The following is an 18376-nucleotide window of genomic DNA, read 5'->3' on the forward strand; positions in this document are numbered from 1 at the left end:
AAGGTGTTGGCAAGTCTTGATCCTGTAAAATCTATATTTCAATTTTCTGTTACACAATTGTCTGTTGCCACATTTTCTAACCTTTGAAAGAAGCACGGCTTTTCATACTAGATAATATTTTCCTTCAAGAATGAATACAATATGAACACAGTAATTGGTTTGTTTCTACCTGTAGGCTATCTAGTCACAATGTGAGAGAGTCTGGGTTGGTTTTTTGGTTTTTTTAATATATACACTAAAAAAGCCTACTGCTATAAAAAATTACTGCTTTTTCTATCTCTTTGAAACTCTAAATCATCCTTATTATAGTTCAAATCAAATTCATAAACCAACAAGAGTTCACTCAAATTTTGTTTGGAAAAATCACATCCCTGACACCACTTGGAAGAAAGGCTGCTGTTCAGATACATACAAATCTCTTTCATGCATGAGTTCGTGAGAATCAGGCCTGAATTACACTTAAAACTTGGTAATTAAACCACATGCTAACTACTATTCTATTTCATTAAGATGCATCCCTTTTTAAACTTATCTCGGATTTACTTTTCCCCAATTTTTTTTTTTCTAAGTTACATATTTATTATTTCTAACACATTGTTATGTTTTGTTTTCTCTTTCAAACTGCAAGGGTTTGGGTTGACATTTGTCATTCTATTTCCTTATAAAGTGCCACATAAATTGTTGGCATTTAACGATAACTATGTCAGGGTGAAAAAACTGTGTGCAGGACTGTTACCATCAGCTCAAAACCAGATTTTTTTAAAGTATTCATAAATACGACTTTACAGAGCAAAAGCCTTTCAAAAAAAGTTATGATGTTAGATTAAGGCTACTTGATCTTATTTTTAAAACTGTAAGTGCTGATTCTGTGATACTTTAATAAGTTACTATTAGGTTAACTGCTGTACTAACTGATATATTTTATTCGCAGCAAAACCTCAAAGTAATCAGAGGTTCAATCTTCTCCCTCAGCCACTGCTTTGAATTATACTTGTAGGAACTGGAAAAGGGTTTGGGGTCAAGGCCTTCCAAGCCTTGGCCTCCTGACAGATTTTCTTCAGATGACTGTGATGTTGCCTAGGGTTTCGTAATAGCTATTATTGCTAGGGTACTTCATTTTGTACACCAGTGTTCAAAATGTATTTTGAAAACAGCGGGGAGAATGAAGATTTAAGAGGTTGCTTGGAGCACAAAAGAGGACATGAAAGAAAGTACAAAGGTTGATGCTGGAAACAAGTCAAAAGAAACTGCCTGACAGATGGCATCCCAGAAAGGAAGGACTCTATGGTAAGATTCAGATATGAAAGAGAAAGTCAGTCCAGATGGTGACTGACAGCACTGATTACAAAACTCAGTTCCCATTGAAGGCAACAGGGGCTTTACTCAGTAATGAGGATGACGGCAATGAAGTCTATTTTTTTAATATCCTGTTGTTTTGTTACAAAATACTCTGCAAGAACTTGTATAGTTCTAAAATTCAAGCCCTGACACCTGGTCAACAGTATGGCTGACAGTACCACGCTGCAAGCTAGGACTATATAGCAGACATGTATTTAAAGAAGGAGAGAAAACAAAATTCTACACCATAAATAAAAGTGCAGTGCAGGAGCAAGTTTTAGCAAGTAAGTAAGGAAAGATCCAGAAGACCTGGATTTGTGCAAAGCATTTGACACTACACATGTGACATGCTTATCTCTAAATTGGAGAGACATGGATTTGATGGACAGAAGCCTCAGTGGATAAGGAACTGGCCGGATGGTCGCATTGAAGATTTACAGCCAACAGCTTGATGTCCAAGCAGAGGTCAGTGACAAGTGGCACTCGTCAGGGGTCAGTACTGCAACCAGTGCTGTTCAACATCTGTCAGTGACATGGACACTGGGGTTGAGTGCACCCCCAGCAAGTCTGTCGACAACACGAAGATGTGGTGTGGTTGACACGCTGGAAGGGAAGGGATGGCAGAGGGACCTTGACAGGCTTGAGAGGTGGGCCTGTGTGAACATCATGAAGGTCAACAATACCAAGTGCAAGGCCCCTGAGCCTCCTCCTCAACCCCAGTTAAGCAACCCCAGTTCTCTCAGCTGCTCCTCATTAAGACTTGTGCTTCAGGTTCAGCTTCACTGCCCTTCTCTGGACACGCTCCAGCACCTCAATGTCTTTCTTGTAGCAAGGGGCCCAAAACTGAACACAGGATTCAAGGCATGGCCTCACCAGTGCCGAGTACAGGAGGATGATCGGAAGACTCTGGGATCCTATTGCTAGCACCTAACAGAGGATGGAGATGATGGAGATCAATGCCCCGATAAGTCTCAACGTTTAGAATTGTGGAATTGTGTCTTCAGTCTCCTTCAATTGTTAACACACGCACGAAGACACGCATTTATAATAGGAAAATGCATATTGTTACAGTTAGCTTAAGGTGTGTGCTTTCTGGGTGTGCCACACCTCAAATTCATTGTGGAGCTGCAACACTGAACCTGTCTGGCATTTATTACTCTTTCTGGCTTACCACAACACTCTCCAGCATCGCATAACTCATTCAAAATCTCCTGTTCCACAACTTGATTTCGTATCAGCAGCTATTATGGATGACTTTAACCTACACATTATTAGTTTAAGAATGACTGAAGTCATACAAAAAGGTCCATCTAGCCAACTATCTATTTCTGGCAGCAATCAACAGCAAATCCTAAAGAAATATATAAATACACGGCAAAACCAACTTCACTTCCCTACAATACCCTTCCAGCCTCCAGCAACTGGTGGTTCAGCGACACTGCAAGCCAGAGGTGCTGTCTTTAGTCCTAATGGATTTTTCTTCCATGAATGTATCCAATTGTTCCTTGAAGCCATGTAAGCTTTCAATATCCACAATCCCTGGTTCAGAAAGCTCCCCAGCTTAATAACCTATCGTACAAAAACCTGTATCTGCCACTTGTTTTGAACCTGGTGCAGTATTTAGTTTGATGCTATTATTTCTATTGAAAGACAAAGTGAATAAAATGATTCTTTCAAATCTTTTCAGTGTTACTCTCTTCTCAGATACATCTATTGCATTCTCAGTCTCTTACCAGTCACTCAGCAATGAAGCCTTTACTTAATTCAGTCATCTTTGATAGGTAACTTTTCCACCCCATCTGTGATGATTATGACTGCACAAGAATTGCATACAGTATTTGAGAGTACCCAATGAATTTACACAGTAGTCATAACAATGTTACCCTCTTTGAAAGTTAACATTTTCATAAAACTAATACAAGCATCAAGAGCTCTTTCCTGAGTAGCAATTACTATGTCAAAAGTTATTGCTATATATGTAAAACTAGGATTATTTACTTCCCCGTATACATTATTTTATATTTATCCACATTTTACTTCAGAGGGCTAGACAAAGAAAGACAGAAGATTATGTGAAGAGATCTTTAGCTACAGCAGTAAAACCTTGCCTGTATCCTACCCCAAACTTCCCATTTTTTCTCTCTGTTCCATTGTATAAACTCTGCCCAATATAATGAATCTTCCAAACACTGGTTATTGATCCCACAGATCATTTGTTTATGCCCCTGTTTCCTTGGCATGGACTATCTTAGTTTTCAAACATCTTGGAGGTACTAATAACAACCCCAAAACATAAAAGCGTTTTTATTTTCCTTCCCATGATTCTTCTGAAGCAATTGGAGTGAATCTTTCTAGTCGTGTTGCACATTTTGTTTCTCCTCTTAAGTGGCTTGCTGTACAAGATCTCTGTCGATCTCTTGAGCATCTCAGTAACTACCAAATCCCTGTTCTCCTATATAAGGTAGGAATCTTAATTTTCAACACTGTTTTCATCCCTCTTAGACAGTTAAAAGACCTCTAAATTAGTTGAAAACATTCTTCTGTGGAGGTGCATGTTCTGTTTACTTTCAGCAAATTTCTACAAGTTCTGTGTAGGTGCACTTTTGGGCCATCACTGGAACCAGTTTTCAGCTCCTCTTCCAGAAGACTAATTTAACAAAATGTACAATCAAACCTAAAGGTACTGGTGAAACTTGAGTTACTCAAGCTTCCAAAGCACTGCCAGACCTGTGAAGTTAAAGGCCATTGAAGGGTGGGCGATGCCAGTCTTACTGAGATGAGACTGCATTAATAAATTTTGTCACTGAGCTGATTTTTGTTGTTTAAATTTGCAGCATAAGCTGCCCATAATGTTAGAGCAGGGGTCCTCAAACTATGGCCCACGGGCCGGATACGGCCCCCCAGGGTCCTCAATCCGGCCCCCGGTATTTACAGACCCACCCCCCCCCCCCCCAGGGGCTGGCGGGGGAAACCAAGCAGCTGCAGATGACTGCCTGCCACTGCCCCCTGGTTAAAAAGTTTGAGGACCCCTGCTTTAGAGTCTAGTGGAGAAACTACAGTACAGCTTTGCACAGAAAAGCAGACTAGATTAAAACACAGAGACATATTTGGGATGTGAAAAAACACATTCCTGCATTTTGAAAAATATGCAGTAAGCCTTTATTCCAGCGCAGTTCTAAAGCAGAACACAGTAAGTAACACTTCCCACTTCAAAGATGGAAAAGAAAAATAAAGCTACCTGCACAATAATTAAGGATGTGAATTTTACATGAAAAAATTAAATACACTGCTTTTACAAATGAAGGCTTGGGAAACAATCTGTATTACAGAATTCCCCAACCCTGCATCACAAATAATAGTAATTTCCCACTCGTGAACCAAAGCTGGGCATAAAACACACTTCCTTCTTACTATTTTCATCCTGGTGTACCTCGTAGGCCACCTTAACAGCTACATCACTTCCATTTAAACACTGCTTGACAACACACTCTGCCCAGACATGGCAGATGTGATTCAGAGAGGTCACCCCAAGCCCTGTATCAGCATATTACCAGGTGTCAAAGCTATCTGCCTCCACAGTGCCACAGGGGAACCCAGGCTCTCCTCTCCACATGCACTGCTGTTCTTTGGATATCTTCTGCAAGTCCTGTCTCTGGCTACGGACATCAAAAACACCACAAAGCTTCAGGAAGAAAAGTAAGGCAGCCCCACTGAGAATCTTCCCTTGGGTTTTGTAGGAGCTCAAACGGAATCACCAAGGTATAGTTCCTGCACCAAAACATCCTGAGCTACTCAGTCCTTCCAATCTTTGGGCCGCAAAGGAAAAGAGGGACTATTTTGTCCAAGTACTGGTCTAGTAGCATGGATCTGTTAAACCAAGGGGATACAGAAGGGGCAAGTGCATTGATTCCTAGGCATGCCATAAGCAGCACCTGCACCTCACTAAGTTTCCCCTTTATATCAAAAAGGGCAGCCTAGTTTCTCAGAACGCTAGTGCAAAAAGATGACTGCATGCACTACAGAAGAAAACAAGATTATAGAGTCTCCTCTCAAGAAGAAGCCTCGGTTTGCTATATAAAAACATGAAGCATGCTTTATTCACACATTTTCAATTCACTAAAACATTAAAAGCCCACAGGTCATGTTTGTACGATGCGGTTAACATAAAACTAAGAGCTTACTGAAGTCAAAATAAAATATTCCTCACTGGCACTACTTCAATAATTGACCTAGCCCAGGGTCATTTTAGAAGAGTTTAAATGCATCATTAATCCAGGGTATTCCAAAGCAGCTTTACTAATATGCTATAATAAATTAGAATAGTGAAGCAAGGTTGCAGGTAGGATGTATTTAAAAAATAATGATATGATAACAAGATGTGCCAGAGATGCAGATTAAAGCAACATGAAAGAGAAAGCATAGGAAACATGATAGCAACATGACTTAGAAGTTCCAGAAATACATTTGATGAGTTGTATTTTCCTTACTATTCTTCTGGCTGTACATTTTCCTTTCTTTCATGTTTTCTCCTGTCATTTCCATCCTTACACTCTGGCAGCTTCTCACTCTCTGTTATCATTAAAAGAGAGTAGCTGGTCTCTTTAACAACCAGATCAGTAAATCGGAGGTTAATCTGCAAGATGAAAAAGGTTACTAAATGGAAGAGAAGGTCAATTGTCTGATTATTTTAGATCCCAAAAGTCTGGAGAAAAGCAGGTTAGCAAAGTATATTGTAAAGACGGTGGCCTGGGGAAAGTATTGAAAAAACTTGTGTATGGTCTCCTAAAGAAATCTATACGAGAGTTTATTGTCTGAAGAGTAGAAGCAACTAACAGGAAAGAATCAAGGGCATAAACAAAATAAGCCAACATCTTTATTTCCTACATATTTCAAGACTTAGAAGTAGAGAGAGAGAAAAAGTTCAGTAGATCGTCTAAAGTTATCACTGCTCAAAAACCAAACATATAGCCAGCCCACATACAATCTGTGCATAAAGAGGGAGAAGAGACAGAAGCAAACCAAAACCCCATATTTATTAAAAAAAAAAAAAAAAAAAAAGCGCGTGCCTGGAAAATGCCAAAACCACTGTAGATTGTACTGAATTTATACTCACATAGGCTTTCCCATGTATTCACATGGTGTCTTTCACAAAATCATTCCATTCCTCATAAGATTGTTAGGGCACGTTACATTAAGAAAAATAAGCTCCCTCTCCCTGTAGAAAGCAAATACGGTCTCCTTACCTCCTCCTGCCCATAAACAAGCATAAACGTGTGTAGGGGTGTGCGTGTGTGTATACACATATATTTATAAATAAAAGGAAAAACTCAAAGCCCACATTAATAACCGTTTCTGAATAATCTATCCTACTAATAATTTCTTTAAAATGCATTGAAGAGTCTTAATTCATTGAATTTTAGTTTTAAACTTAACTCAGTAACATTTTGCTCTCATAAATCACAAAGAAGCGTTACTGCAACACAAGAAAAAGACGATTTTTTCCTAGACCTCTGTCTGAAGGGGTTACAATGCGCACAGGCAGTAAATACATGTGTCCTGGGCTTGATCTCCTATGTTCATTTGCCACGCACATCCATTCCAGATGCAGAAGCAGGTTGCTGCTTAGCATGATGCCATCTCCATTTCCCTTCTCCCAATATAAAATACAATTTTTCTTCATTGCTTCTGAAGGAGACATCTGTTGTGTGTCTTGTGCATTTGAGAAAAATTTCTCTCCCTTGTTCACACTGAAGTTACTTCAATGAAAACACGTTTCTCTTTAGTGACTGCACTATTACTCTGTGTGAGGTCAGCACTTGAACTGCAGCTCAGAATTTCAGAGTACTAATTTGCTGAGATACCACTTCAGTTTTATAAAAAGTAATTCTCATGTTAATAACAACCCTCTGTCAAGCAGTTTCTCTTCACGCTTTGTCTATGGATGGTTTAAACAATGTCTCAGCATCTTTACTGCTCTTGGTGCATCCTCTCCTCATGAAGCAAGGAGACAAGGAAGATGGAGAAAGATCACATAAGGGAGTGGATTGTGCTCCAGTCAGACTTATTTCCCACCCCTCTGCAGCTTTTCTGTTTTCTCTGATGGAGCTGCAGAAGTTTCCTGCCCTCCTCAGCAGCCCTTCCCGCACAGACAGCATGCCTATTTGCAGTGCTGAAGATGGCAGCTTTCAATTTTGTTCTTAAATTCCATTAGTATAGGCAGCTGTTGGAGGTGAGCACAATTTCACTTTCATGTTAGCAAAGCATAGGCTAATATATGTGCTCTGCCTGCATGTTCATTGGACTTTTATCTCTTAAATTGATTATTTTAAGGAAAATAGAGAGGTAAAACCACTCTTCTCTCAGACTACTAGATAGATCAAGAAGTAATATTGATCAAAATAAAATCTGACCATATTTAGGAGCGTCTCCATATACTTGGAGAAATTCCCACCGCTTCACCATCATTGGCAATTATGTCAAGGACGACCTCATGCTGAAAAAGATTTAATCTGATATGAAACACAGGTCAAATATACTGCAGGAATATATTGCTGTGAGGCTTTTTAATGTCATTCTTTAGTTTTCTGCTAATTTTCACAGCCACCTCAAGTACTTTTTATGTCCACGTATGTTGTGTGTCTAACAATTTTGTAACTTTATTGGAGAATTCGTTAATGTCATAAAAGTTCTGGATTTACATTTTTATACTGCTCTTATAATTGCAAAATTTGATCAGCAATTTGACTGTCACTTTAGTTTATGTTGAGCAATTCTGGAAAAACAACATCCGTTCAAGCCTGTCATTCATTTTGTATCCATATCAAATGCAACTTAAAATGTAGTCATTTATCAGAGCCTGAAAAATAGCAATATATTTCATGTAGGATGGCATTAATGTGTCTTTTTCATGCATTCCCCATGCTGATGTGAAACTATCACTCTGTAGAAAAAGCAATCTAAAAATTTTCAAGATTCAATCCAACATAATCATTTACCCAGCAATCAAGTAAGATATCAAAAACATTAAAGAAACTGAAATGTGTTTCTTCCCAGAAAAGCAAATAAAAAGGGGAGAAAGAGGCAAGAGACAGGGGTGTGGTGCTACGTTGAAAATAAGAGGGCTTCCCCACTGAAGGACCACAGTGGGTATGTTGCCTCTCATATAAACCATTTTATATATATAAAAAGTGAACTATTGCATTAAACCATGTACTACATTCCATGCAAGACAGATGATTCAGAGCTGGTGAATGACTGAAGGACACTGCTTCAGCACAAGACTTGGTACAATTTATAGTCTCTTCTCAAGTTATCTAGTTCTGGCTAACCTGGTGCATCTGTGCAGGCTTTGCCAGGGTCTGGCAAAAAATCTTGCAGAAAGGCGACTTCAGCTGCCAGTATCCATTGGAGCTAACTTGTGGGCAGGAATACCTCAAACCTCTCAAGTCGACCTGCACACATTTGACTTTGTCTTCCCCAACACAACGGTGTAAAGCTTCAGCAGCATTACCCAAGTGTCACATTACAGGCAAACTTTTAGCCCAGTGACTGGATAACAAAACAGAAAGACAAACTGCCTGTGACAGACAATTATCTTATCTAATGCAAAACCGGGAGATTTTAATCACAGTGAGGCAAAAGCATAGGGAATAAAAAACTTACCTCACACTACAGAGGCTGTTAACATTGCAGTAATACATGTGCAGGGCCTGTATTTCCCAGACATTGGCTCTGAACAGAGACACAGGGAGCCCTTGCTCTTCCCCATCTTCATCTACAAACAGAACTTGTCCCAGGCTGGCTATAAAATGTTCTTGCTTGTCCTAAACATTTGTTTGCATTCTCCTAGTACTCAATTTCTAGCAAACTATCTTCAGAGAGCAACAATAAGTAAACAGGCTAAAATTTTCTAAACAAACTAGTCTGATATTCTATTTTAAGTACAAGTATGAAAAATTATGCTTCTTTAAGCAAATGAGTGCCTTAAGTTAACCTGACAAATCTACACATACACGCTTCAGTAAGCAATCCAATTTCTGAAGCACCCTGTATTAGCACTGGTGTCCTGACCAAATTCTAGTTCAGGTAATTACTCTGCCTAGCTAAATCTCTTAGCAGTATCGCATCCTGTCATAAACCACTGTATAGCACAGAAATAAACTGTTAAATTGCCATTACATCTTAAGCACAGAATCAACAGTTTATCACTGATTGATTAAACATTTAAGTTGTATGGGCCAGATTTTCTAGTCTACTATGTCCAATTTGCACTGTAAATTTGGCATTAAAAAAAAAAAAAAAAAAAAAAAAAAAAATAACCCACAATTAGCAAAGTGTAGGAAACTGCACTGGAAATGGTAACTCTTAGCTGGCACAAGCCTGACAGACATTTCAGGGCACTGCACATTCATGGCACTGCCAATGTAACTCCAAAGTCCTTGTTGCTGCAGCTCTCACAGGGGTTACTGCTCATGTGGCTCTGAAGAAGACATGCAAATATTCTTCAACTATGTCAGGGAGAAGTCTGGCAGATAGGCTTAAACTGTTGTAAAGGTCGTTTCAGATGACCCAGTGAAGCATCTGCCAAATGCTGTTATGTCCCATCACCACAGATTTGGCTGAAAAATTCAAGCATTGGATGGCAACCAGCAGCTGAAGCTGAAGGGGGCAGAGGGATGCTATACTTACCTATTACATCCACACGTGGGTAGATGAAAGCCTCATATTTCAGCTAGTGGCTGCTTCCTAAAGTTAGGGCAGAGGCCTTCAAAACACAGGATCTGACCAGGAGAAAGAGGAGACAGGAAATTCCTTCAATAACATCTGCCAAGAGATCTTAAAATGGGAGTGTAAGATAACAGTGTCCCTGTGAAACACTGCCTTGAACAGGAACATGGCAGTTCTGACCTTGCAGAATACAAACATTCAGAACAAGAGTGAGATACTGTAGCCTACCTATTTCTGCTGGCTGCATATACACCTCATCGGTTTTATTCCTACAGTTCTCTTAATATATTGCTATTAGTTTGGCAATTAAATAGCTGATGTGAATTACCATGTGTTTGCACAGACTTGGAGTCATGTCAAGATGTGTGAAAATTATGGGAATGGAGGTGAAGAATTTGAAAGACAAGTATGAAATCCTGTTAAATTCCTGCAACAGATTTTCTTCCTCTCCTTTACCTCTTGAACAAACCTCAAGTAGGTCTCTTCTACAGTGTTTTTTTCATATAGAAGAGGGAAAGGATTTCTCTGTTGAAGGCGTTTTGAGAAAGATCACCCAGCCAAGGCCATCACCTAGTGAAACTCCTCCAAACGTGACAATTGTCAAAATCAGTCTGAAATCTTACCACAAAAGAACTTGACCTCAAAAAACAGTTTACACTGGAATTCTCAGAAAGGAGTTGGTTCAGCAGGTTGACATCTCCTAATAAAGCCTTTTCACATTTTAAAGAAACATTAAAGTACTGGGACGGCTATTTCCTTCAGTCAGGCTAATTTGGTCTCCGAACAGTGAGAAACATTTACAACCAATACAGCATTTTTAGCTTGGGATTCCTGAGCTGCATTGTATTCAACTTGTCAACCTCTGAGTTAATTTTTTTCACCTTATTTAAAGTAACCAAACATGCCTGCTTCTGGCCCTGATACATCAAAATAGTTAGCATACACTCAGTTTTGCTGAAGTCAATTGGTGTAAGTATATGTATCGGCATATTGCTAGACAAAGACCATAAGTTACCTGTCTGAGCAGGGAAAGGGAGGGAATAGAGAGTAGAAGGGGAAAAAAAGAGAATAAAGAAAAGAAAAGCTGCATTGTTCTTTCTTCTTCTATATGCGAACAGACATCTGCTTACACACATGGTTGCATCTTCGCTGAACGGCACATGCAATGGCACAGTGCAGCCTGGCTCCCAACCAGGATGCAAATACAGTACCCACTGAAGGTCCCCACACCCAGACAAAGAGGTACATTCCCTGCACAAGGAGATGGGGAAGTTTAGGGAAGAAGTGATCATCATGTCCCAGTGAGGCATCATGTCCCCATGAGACAAAACAGAGCTGGGGTATGCCCCCTTAATCAGTGAGCAATCTTGCATCCCACTGCCTCAATAAAGCCATGGTGTCCCCCTCATCACAGTGGTCTTTCTACAAGTCCAAATGTTGGCATGCACAGAGGTTTCTTGATGATGTGTTTTGATTTGGATTAATCTAAAATAACTGCACTTAAAAAAATAATAATAAAAAAGGATAAGTACACACAATAATACTAGCTGACATGCACTACAAACATCAAGTAAAAAGAAAAGAAAACTAAGTATAGAAACCAGTCCATTTTACCCTGTAAGATACACTTTGTTTAGTAACATTCCTGATAGGTATTAAATTAACCACAGGAGGGCTCTCTCTGATATACTGAATACAACAGAAACTGTTAATTGCCAAAAATTATATTGTATCTAAATGTAACAAAGGTTTTAGACCTCGAACAGTATTTTCCTCGATAGGCTCCAATATATACAGGGTAATAAAATTATACATGAACAATTCAAATAAAGTAGTGAATTACAGAAGTGTTAACTGTACGACTGTTAAATACTTAAATGGCAAACGCAGATTGCCAATGCACTGCATTTTAAGACATCAAGCTCTGTTTTGTCATGCCATGTATAGGGGCTCTTGGAGCTGACATACCAGCAAAGCAACAAACAGAGCTGTAGAATAAAAGAGGACTGAACACACCTGGCGCCAGCTGCTGCTCTGGGGAGGTAAATGAGGACTTACTCAGAACAGCACACGCGTAGAAACTGTGAAACTGAGCATAGAAAGTGAGGCTTCATTTTATCACTGTTTTTTATTGGTCATCCATGCACTCTCCCAAAATAATACAAATTAATGTCATCAATAGTTAAGCAGCTACTTTTGTAGATATGGGCCTGTTTGTCACTCTACTCCTCTGTTAAAGAGAAACAAAACTCTCCTGCCTCACGAGTTTGTGGTGAAAGCAAATGTAACTAAGTAAGACAGTGGAAGTAAATATGTAAGTAAGTCACAGCGTCCTGACAGTGCAATCACAGGAAGGTGGTATCTGTTTGTGCCCTAAGCAAACCACACTTAGTTAAAGATTTTGTAGCTGTTGAAATCAACTGGAAAAGCAAGGGAAATACAGCTAAGGGGGGCTAAGGGAAGAAAGTTTCACTTTCAAGATGCAGCTTTTATGCAGCTCCAGAAACAGAATTCACCAACCCAAGCTTTGTACTTCACTGGCATCTATTACAAGTAAGCAGTTAAGTGTCCTGAAACAATTATGATTTTCAGAACCCGAGTACTAAACAGTAGGAAACACTGCACTTTGGGATTAAATTTGAATTTTCACCTCTTTCATGGACTTCAGAAACTTATGACTGTTTGCAAGACAGATTTCAGGCTGCAACCGCTTCCTGGGGCAAGGAGCCAAAATTAGTACTTTCACAGCCACCAGGCTTGGAAAGCAGATTTTGTTTGCCAATACAATATGGGCCCAGGATTTGTGCGAACTAAGTTCTCTTTATCCTGAGGAGTTCATTTAAATCCATACCTGACATATCCCAAGAGAAAGACCTGGGGCTAACCAGAGAGCAATACACAATTCGCAGGACGAGGGGGACTGTGACTCCCCCCGCGGAGGAACAGCGCTTCCCCCCGCGGCGCGGCTGTCCCCGTCCGGCTGCGGGCACGGCGCGCACGCCGCTGTGAAGCGCAGCACCACGGACAGCTCCTTCCGCAGAACCGCCTCCACCAGGCGGCCGAAGCAGCGCGCCCCGCTGCGCGACAGCGTGAGTGACACAAAGCCAGAAACCCGTCCTCTCTCCTTCACACATCACAAAGCATCTCAGTCATGCACCTGTGAATAAGTATTCCAGAGCACCTGTGGCTAAGAGGTGCTGCTGTTCAACTATAAGTGAGGAGATTTGACACTGCGAACCAGAGAGATGACAACTGAATGGAAAAAGTCCCGAATTAAGTTTAAATGCATTAGGGGTTACTTGGCTAGACTGCCCTCTCTTCAGCCAACTATGCCAGCACCCCACAAAAACAGAAAGAAACAGATCTCACAACACTTTTCACCAAATACCTGTTTTAAGGATGCTGGAACACTGCTGCAAGAAATTTAGTTCCTTTACATGAAGTTATTTCTCATATATTGAAAGTATATAAACATACAAGGATAAAGCCTTACTGTAGCCAAATAAAGTAGCACTACACTTAAGTAGCATCAGTTAACCAGGTTTGGACTAGGATTACATCCTACTGGCTGCACTGCATTGCTGCTTTTCCTCCACACAAAACAAAACCGAAATTAAAAGTTTTATCAGTACAACTTACTATCCAAACACTTCGGCCTTCGGATTTTATCAAAAGAAAAGATCAGACAGCTACTTGTATCACATGCGTAATAGTGCAGTGACAAAAAAACCAAAACAAAACAAAAAAAAACAACAAACCAGAACAATAACCCGCCCCAACCCCCTTAAACTAACTGTAAAAGCTGTAATCAAAATTCAAGGACACCATAATCTATTCAGGAATTTACAAGGCTTTTTAAAAAAGGCAATAGAAATACCCTATTCAGTTTCCCTTATTCCCATAGTACAGCAAGGAAGACTGACTTAGAAAGAATTAAACCAGAAATCAATTATATTTATTTTTGCTTCATGGGTACTGTTTTATGGTCAAGCTGTATTTTAAGGAGAGTTTGTTGCTCCATGTAACTCAGAACTTTAATATCTGTACATTTAGCCTTGAAGCTCCATTTTAAATACTATGATAAACCAGAAGTAAATAACAATTATAAAAATATAAAGACCAAGCCTATCGAGTTCACAACTGAAAACCTTAGGAAAACATGACAGGTATAAAAAGTAAGTTTGTATGAAACATTTAGAGGTTAATAATGCTTATATAATTAATGTACAGTGATCAAACTAATTAATGCTGTCTGAAATCAGGGTTGTCAATATCATTTTCTCATCTTTTTATCTTTCGTAAAGAAGAGCTTCTCTGCTCAGAAACAGACACTGCGGGGGGGGGGGGGGGGGGGGGACACGACACACGGACAATAATACTCTTACATAACTTATTGCAGCACTGTTTTAAAGAATAAAAAAGTCAACTTATTTTGTCATATTAGAATTTCTAGATAGCACTAAAGAGCACAAGTGCTCTCTTCCAGGCACTGCTAATGACAAAGTCCCCAGGTGACACTGTTTTAGCACTGATAGAAACAGCCTATTTTTGTATTGTGGACTGCTTTTGAACGGCTTCTCTGCTTACTGCTGTCAGGATATCAATGCCTCCTCCATCAGCCTGCTATCCCTCCTTCACTCTGGTGCTGTGGGAAGCAGCTGAGATGGTGGGAGAGGCTGACTGACAGAGCCCTCATTCACACGGAAGTTTAGGGGTGTCTGCTTTAGCAATGAATTGGAAAGTTTAACTTGGAACTAGTCAGAAAATCAGAATCATACCATGTCATCTCCTCAAAAGCACCTGATAATTAAGAACATGAATTTAACTGTTCTTCAAACAGCATGGCACATTTATAAACATTACTGCCAGCATCAAAATACCACTAGATACACATTTTACCCACAGTGGCAAACCAGTTCAGCCTACAGCTAACTGATTAAAGTCATTGACAGCTCAGCCCCTCTCCCGTAGTCAGGATATACCATAGCAGTCTGACTGTACATCACTGTCACATGCTCACTCTACATACATATCTATGTAACTTAACGCAACTTTAGAATATATAAGAAAAGTCTGCTGCGGTTTCAGCAGGGCTGACCTTTAAACTCATGTCAGGTCACACCAAGTATCAAGTAATTGAACACCTCAAGGGCAAAGAATGACTTTGTTGAGTGTTTTAAGTTCTTGCATTTCCTACTAACTTAACAGAGGGAAAAATACATATTTCTGCTACGATACTATTTCACTGTTTCTAATGCAGTCCCTTCCTAGTATGACCTCATTTCTAATGTAGTCCCAAAGAAACACACTGACCATCTCCTTACAATTTCCTTTATATTTAAAAGAATTCAACTCCAAACTTTTATTTCAACCCTTGTTCCTTGTACACATGTTGCATTATAACATGCATATCAAAAGACACAAGTACCATAACTGCATTACTCACCTATACCTCAACCTGCTATCCTCACTGGGTAATGACATGTTGCCAACATGACTTCAATTCTGACCACGATAATGAAATTACATTAGAGTCAGCTGTAAGGTTCAAAGCTTCATTGCTCATTTTTATTGTTTTCCCATTAAACAGTACCATTGCTGCTCAATTAATATGCAGTGGGGAGAAAAAGAAAAAAGAAAAAAAAAAAAAGAGAGAAAAAAGGAAGCTAGTAAAAAACCCCTTCCAGAAAACTTAGGATTTAAAATTTGCTGGGCTCTCCCTAACAAGTCTCTCTATCCTTTCATGTATGCTTAACTGCTGATCTCCAAGGTTTTCTTCCACCATTTTACCCAGATTTTTTTTTTTTTTTTTAAAAAAGTTAGTTCCCTTTGAGTATTATCCAGTCATGCTCTACTTAAGAATGCAGTCCTGACCATTAGAAATTTCACCTTATGTCAAGGCATGTGTCATTTAAAGAGCCATGCAACAAACATGGAAATCTTTATTTGCATTGAATACCTTAGCTTTCCTAAATTGCAAAGGAAATTGGAAACTGCAAAGCCTACATTATGCACCTTGTAAACTAATGACAGACACTTATGATCATGTATAATTTTCTTTCAGCAGAAATCACTTCCAACTAAAATCTAGCACCTGACAACTACTGCATTTTAAACCCTTGGAAAGATAAAGCTTCAAATTAAGAAGCAATCTCAAACTTCCTCCTGTAGTGATAAGGCATCTTCCATTCAGCATATTTCATTAACCCAAGTTACCATACTTTGGAGGACTGACTTCTGCAATGGGAAGGCGTACTAACAAAGAATCAAATGTGTTATTGTTCAGCTGAAGCCACTGACTTAAATACCTTTACTATGTGGAAAGTGCATTATATACATGGGTGATGACCCTTGAAATTAAGACTACTAACACACTGAAATGATGCATGATGCTGTCTAATACACTCTTAACACGAAGGCTACGCAAGTGGTAAACAAGCTAAAACATCAAACAATCCCGTGATTTCTTACTAATGATCTATGAAATATTTATGTCACAATTAAATTACGCTGATGATTACAGTGTAGGAGCATTAGCACCGCTGAGAAGAACAAATATAAGCCTTGGTAAATTACAGGCAGGGTTTTAAAGCACTGCATTACAACAACCCCCCAAAACTAAACTTCGCCTAACGCAAGTCATACCGGGATTTATGAGCCACACATAAACCCAGGGAGCTGGGGAATAACTTAAGAAAAAAACAGCTTATGTCAACTGCTGTTAGGCATAAGGGTGATGGAACAGCCTGCGAACTGGAAATACCTGAAAGTTCGTTGTGACACCAGTCTGACAAGCAGTTACACACGGCGCGGTTGTACCGGGTCACATTAGTAACGTTCAGGAGAGGAAAAGGCTGTCGCTCACTTCTGCCGAGTTTGAAACGGCAAGGGCGAGCAAACCGAGCAGCGAGGCGGCGGGTTACCCCGGCGGCCCCGGGCGGTGTCAGCGGGCGCCAGCCACCCGCAGCTCGGGAGGCGTCACAGGCAGGCGGACAGAAGTTGCGGTGAACACTCCGCTCCCCCTCATGAAAACCAGAGCTCGGCACCACGCCGGGCGAACCAGCGAAGCGTGCAAAATCCCACGTCCTCCTCATTTCGCAGCCTCCTAATCCCCTGGGCTGCCCACCCCCGCCCTGCCCGGCGACACCCGGCCCGGCCCGCTCGGCTGGGCGCCCACAACTTTCTCCCCCCGCGCGGCGCTGGGACAGGCACAGGTGCCGCCGCTCCGCTCCGCTCCACCGGCGCCGCGCCTCGGCCCCCGCCGGCCCGACCCCCGCCAGCCCCGGGCCCCGCTCTTCCCCGGCGCCGCGCCCCGAGAGGCGGCAGCCCGGCGCCCGTCCAGCGCAGCGAGGCACGGCGGAGCGCCGCGGGACAGCGCTCCCGGGCGGCTTCGCACCTACCTGCGGCTCGGCGGGCTTCACCAGGTGCTTCTCCTTGTAGAGCGACCAGAGGCCGATGTCGGGCAGGAAAATCAGAGCCGCGGTGAAGAGCAGCGTCATTTGCAGAAACCTCTTCTGTTTCCTCTTCATGGCCAAAGCCGGGCTGCTCCGGTGGCGGCGGCGGCAGCTACCCCAGCCCCACGGGGCCAGGTCCTTCCCTCCCCGCTCTCCCTCGGAGGCGCCCGGCGTCGCGGAGAAACTTCGCCCGCCTCACGGCCGCCCGCCCCGTGCCCGGGCGGGGCCGCCCCCCGCGGCGGCAGCGGCGGCGGCAGCGGCGGGGCCGAAGCTGGCGGCTGCTCCCCCCCCCCGGCACGGCGCTGCGCGGTGGCGGTGCCGCTCCCGGGGGAGCTCATGGATCCATCTGCGCACGGAGCGGCAAACAGCCCGCCGCGCAGCGGGAGGGGGAGCAATAAGGGGGGGCGGGGGGGGAAAGAAAGGAAAAAAAAAAAAAGAAAGAGGCAGCCCCACACACACAAGCCGAGTCCAGCGAGCAGCGCTGGCCCGAGAGAGCGCCCCCTCCCCCGGCTCCCGGCCACGGCGGGAGCGCTATCACTGCGCACAGCCCCCGCGGCTCGCCGCGCCCGCCCGCCTCACGCCCCCCTGCCTGCCCGGGCCCGGGGCGGGGGGGCGCGGCATCATGAGCTCATCACGCTCAATTTGCTAAGCAAGAGTTTAAATAAAATAAGGGGAAAAAACCCCAAAACCACAAAGAGGGGCGCAGAGGCCGGTGTCGCTGCACAGCGCGCCCCTCCGCGCCGGGGAGGCGAGCGGAGAGGGGGCGGCCCCTGCGCCCCCCGCCACCACGTGCGGCTCCCGGGCCGGGGGCGTGCAGCGCCGGGCCCGCCCCGCCGCGCCCCCTCATCCCGGCCGCG

At 42.2% G+C, this 18376-nt stretch overlaps 1 protein-coding gene across 2 annotated transcripts in view; it reads right to left on the minus strand.

Moving 5' to 3' along the window:
* The window catches only part of GALNTL6 (polypeptide N-acetylgalactosaminyltransferase like 6), a gene marked incomplete at its 5' end in the record, with an annotated part of 489592 nt that extends 471998 nt beyond the window's left edge, over positions 1-17594 (minus strand). For both annotated transcript variants that reach the window (XM_080372609.1, XM_080372608.1), the window contains one exon: positions 17466-17594. In XM_080372609.1, the coding sequence (XP_080228735.1) occupies positions 17466-17594 (129 nt within the window). The remainder of the gene's footprint in view (positions 1-17465) is intronic.
* Between the last annotated feature and the right edge of the window lie 782 nt (positions 17595-18376).

This window comes from Falco punctatus, assembly GCF_963210335.1.
Source record: "Falco punctatus genome assembly, chromosome: 1".
Lineage (NCBI taxonomy): Eukaryota > Metazoa > Chordata > Aves > Falconiformes > Falconidae > Falco > Falco punctatus.